Raw genomic sequence first — 4151 nt, forward strand, 5'->3', positions numbered from 1 at the left:
CCGCTCCAGCCCCAGCGGGGGGCCGGTCCCGCCCCGCCGCCTCCGGCGTCCAATGGGAAGCGCGTGTCGCTCGTGACGCGCAACGCGAGGTGGCCAATAGGGCGCCTCACAGAGGAAAAGGAGCGCGGCGATTGGGTGGCGCGGGAGGCGGGGGCGGTGCGCGGGCGGTGCAGTCCCGCTCCCCCCCTTCCCCGGCCAGGCCTGTGCGGCGCATCTCTTGGTCGCTGGTTCGAGTCTCACCCCCGGCTAACGCGTGCGCTGAGTTGCGGGGTCTCAGCTCGGGACAAACAGCAACTGGGGTGGAGGGTCTGCATCGAGGACCACGCAGGGAGCCAGGCCGTCCTGGCAACGCTCTACCAGAGAAAGTGGTACGGGTGGGGACACTCCGGCCTGAAAATTGGGGCCCAGTCCCGGGCCTGAAGTGGCAGCACCCACCAGCTCCACAGCAATGTTGGGACGGCAGCGCGGGCGGCTGCAGCCCCGCTGTTCACACCCCATTGACCCCCTCTGCAGGAGCCATCTGAGRAAAAAAAAAAAAAAGGAAAAGGGGAAAAAAAGAAAAATACTGTTTATTTCACACCACTACATCAAGTGCATCGGTCTGACGTGTCCCCAGTGGGGGACGTGGCCCCTGGTGCCCCCTCGCCTGGCGGTGCCATCCACGGCCACGTCCCTCCCTGTGCCGGCTGCCCCCGGCCCCTCTCTGCGCTCGGCTCCCACCGGCGGCAGGGGACGGGGCTCGGGACACCGAGGGGGACACACTGGGCTCACGGCGACATTAGGGATGGGGGCAGATCGGGCGCAAAGTGCTCACGGTTGGGGCGGGCGCTGCGGAGCAGCCCCCCCCCCTTCTCTATTTCACCTCTTCTCCCATTTTTAGGGGATCTGAAAGACGTTGAGCTTGCTGGTGTTCTTGAGCGTCTGGCGGCGGTTGCAGAACCAGACGCGCACGACCTCGCGGTCGTAGTTGAGCTCCTTGGCGATCTCGGTGATCTCCTGGCCCGTGGGCAGCGCGTTCTTCTCGAAGTGGGCGTTGAGCGCCTCGATGGCCTGCGGCGTGAAGGACGTGCGGCGCTTGCGCTTCTTGGAGGGCTCGCCGCCCACGAACTCCAGCAGGTTCTGCTGCCCCTCCTGGTTGCGCAGCTCCGCTTCGCTCAGCCACTTCTCCAGCACCGGCTTCAGCTTCTGGGCGCTCTTGGGCGTGATGTCGAGCTTCTCGAACCTGCGCGGCACCCGCTGTGGCCACCCGTGCGGAGCCATCCCCCGGGGCGGCCGCGCGCCCCGCCGGCCGCGCGCCCCGTACCTGCAGATGGCCGACTGGCTGTAGGCAGGGCCCTCGGTGGCCGTCAGCGCTTGGCCCACCTGCGTCTGCGTGAGCCCCAGCGAGAGGCGGCGGATCTTGAAGTTCTTGGCGAACTCGCGGATCTCCTCCAGGTTGATGCCGTCCTCCTCGGCGCTGGGAGCCTGCGGCTCTGCGGGGCGCCGCGGGCCGGGTGAAGGCGCCGGCCGGGCCCTCGCGCGCTCCGGCTCRCGCGGGGAAGCCGCGCGGGACTCACTGGACACCAGCTGGCTCACGGTGGGGGTCTCGGAGCAGGCGATGGGGACGGGGGCGGCCGAGGGTTTGGCGGCCGGCGCCGCGTTGCTGATCACCACGGCCGGCTGCGGCAGCGCCGGCTGGATGGGCTGCACCTGCAGCAGAGGGCCGGGATGAGCCGAGTGGCAGAGCAAAACCCTGGTCCCCGGAGCGCCGAAACCAGTGCGGCCTCCGCACGTGGACAGGGACAGGGTGGGCTCGGAGAGGGCAGTGGAATGGGGGGGACGGGAGCAGGTTGGGACGGCTGGGAGCCAGTACGGAGCAATCCAGAGCAGCCACCACCTCTGCTCGCGCCAGGGCTGAGCTCCATCTCTGCCCATCCCAGCTGAGAACTGGGAAACTCATGCTAGGAGTGGGCCAAGCACTCGAATGCCCCCGGGATGGCCCTGCGGCTGGGTGTGCGCCCGGGTGCTTGGCTGGGTGCGGTGGCTGGGTATGTGACCAGGTGTGTGGCACCGTGCGGTGGCCGGGTGTGTGGCCGGGTGCTCACCTCACTCTTGGCGGGAGCCTCGGGGGCGAYGGATTTCTTGGTGGTGGCAGCGGGCGGGAGGGTGCCGCCGGCCAGGGTGGCGATGACCTGGCCCTGCGCGTTGAGCAGCAGCTGCGGCGTCACCGCCTGCACCTGCAGGCTGGGCGCYGTCAGCGTGGGGGGGTTCAGCACCCAGGGCAGGGTGCCGATCACCTGGGGACAGCCGCGGATGTGGGTGCGTGGCCGGCGAGTGCCCGTCCCTGTGGGGCTGCGTGGCGCGGGGCCGGCCCTACCTGGCCCTGTGCGTTGGTGATGAGCTGGCCCGCGAGGCCCTGCACGCTGGGGAGGGCGTTGGCGATGACGGGGGTGGCCGCCAAGGAGCCGAGCAGCTGGGGCTGCCCCCCCAGCGTGGCAGCGCTGATCTGCGGAGAAGCCATAGCCGCCACGTCAGGGCTGGCCGCGCGGGGACCGGCCCCGCCCCGGCCACCGCATCGTCCCCTCCAAGGCTCCTGCCACATGGAGCGGCCGCTCCGAGTCCTTAATTGATGGGGAATTCTGGCCTAAACCCCTTGTCTGCCTCCCGGTGCTGCAGAGAGACTGGCATCTGTTGCAGCCGGGGCAGCTGCGGCTGGGGACGCGGGGAGCTCCCCGTTGCAGTGCTAGGAGGACCAGGAGAGCGCAGGGCTCCCGCGAGCGTGCCRTGCCCGCGGGACCCACTGCAGCTGCCCGCGCCAGGACAAAGGGAGAAGGGGGGAAAGCGGTGCGGCAGCTCCATCCGTCTGTCCGTGTGGGCTCCTTACTATGCCAGYGTTAAAGGCAAAGCCTGCGGGCTGCACGGTGATCTGCGCCGGTGGCTCCATGGGCTTGGGCGGCTGCGGCAGCAGGGGCGCCTGGCCGGGTGCCGGGGCGAAGGTGCCCGGCGGCGGCTGCGTGGGCGGCCGGGGTGGCGGGGCCGGCTGAGCCGGTGCCTGGATCGTCGCGTTGAGCACGGCGGCCGCTGCAAACAGAGAGGAGCAGAGAGTGAGTGGGGGATGGATAGGGACAGCGGCGGCCCCGGGCACCCCCCGCCGCTCCCCATCCCTGCCTGGGGAGCCCGAGCAGCACTGCGGCTCSTGGGACGCCCTGCCTGGCACCATGGGTCCGGGGCGGGCAGAGCCCAGCTCCTCCGCTGCCGCGGGATCCATCCCGCCCCGCCGAAGTGCCGGCTTCATCCAGAGCAGCCGCTCCGGCCACTATGGCCTGTGCCATGAGAGGGGCACCTCCAGGTGCCATCAGCTCCCTGCTGCAGGTGTCTCAGTGGGGGCACATGGGAAAAAAATCCCTCTGGAAGAAGGGAGCTCTGCCAAGACATTGCCCTCGGACACACACGGGCCCTGAGGACACGGCTGTYCCCCGCTGGCACCGTGCCCGCTGCACGGGGGTGGTGAGTCCAGAGCACCGAGCTGCGTCAGCAGCGTCCTCCGCTGCCCTGCTGCCACCATCCCTCCCTGCTCCAACATCACCCCGCTCCGACAAGGCTCCCAGCGGCTTCTTCACGTGCCCACGGTGCGAGACCGCGTCAGGCTGTGGCTCAGCCCCCGAGGGGCGCGAGGAGGGAGGCCGGGCGAGCGGAAAGGGCGACCGTTACCTTGCACATTGGCTATAGGCGCTTTGAAAATTCCCCCTGTAGGAGAAGCAGCCGTCAGTCCGGGAAGGGCAGCGACCGTTGCTGTAGGAATTGTCCACACAGCCAGCCCCTGCTGACCTGCCACTTGACCTGCAATACTGATGGGGATAAGAAGAGGTTGAGTAACTGTCCCTGCTGGAACCATTACTCCTGTCACAACTGTTGCTAAGTTTTCCTGAGTCAAGACCTGCAAAAGTAAACAAGATTTGAACAAGAACAAAAATCAACGCCACTGCAGAACAGCATCAGCGAGGCACGAGCGGGCGCGACGCCTCGGCGGGGGATGCGCAGCCCCGGCGGCCGCCCGCCTCCCTCCCCTCTCCGCAGCTGGCGTCCCAGCTCCGCACCCCGGGAGCACCCGACGCGGCGCCGGCAGCACCTGGGGGTGCCGGGCCGGGGGCCAGGGCGGCTCGGATCGGGGC

The 4151-nt window shown here is 69.0% G+C and overlaps 1 protein-coding gene across 1 annotated transcript in view; it reads right to left on the bottom strand.

The window, feature by feature from the left end:
* Window positions 1-672: 672 nt before the first annotated feature.
* The window catches only part of POU6F1 (POU class 6 homeobox 1), a 16500-nt gene continuing 13021 nt past the window's right edge, over window positions 673-4151 (bottom strand). The window contains exons 7-13 of the mRNA XM_026045091.1: window positions 3691-3916; window positions 2864-3060; window positions 2357-2485; window positions 2085-2276; window positions 1557-1689; window positions 1304-1472; window positions 673-1222 (exon numbers count right to left, since the gene is read on the bottom strand). Of these exons, the coding sequence (XP_025900876.1) occupies window positions 877-1222; window positions 1304-1472; window positions 1557-1689; window positions 2085-2276; window positions 2357-2485; window positions 2864-3060; window positions 3691-3916 (1392 nt within the window). The 3' untranslated portion in view covers window positions 673-876. The remainder of the gene's footprint in view (window positions 1223-1303; window positions 1473-1556; window positions 1690-2084; window positions 2277-2356; window positions 2486-2863; window positions 3061-3690; window positions 3917-4151) is intronic.

This window comes from Nothoprocta perdicaria, unplaced genomic scaffold (assembly GCF_003342845.1).
Source record: "Nothoprocta perdicaria isolate Ctin4 unplaced genomic scaffold, notPer1 scaffold_398, whole genome shotgun sequence".
Taxonomy (NCBI): domain Eukaryota; kingdom Metazoa; phylum Chordata; class Aves; order Tinamiformes; family Tinamidae; genus Nothoprocta; species Nothoprocta perdicaria.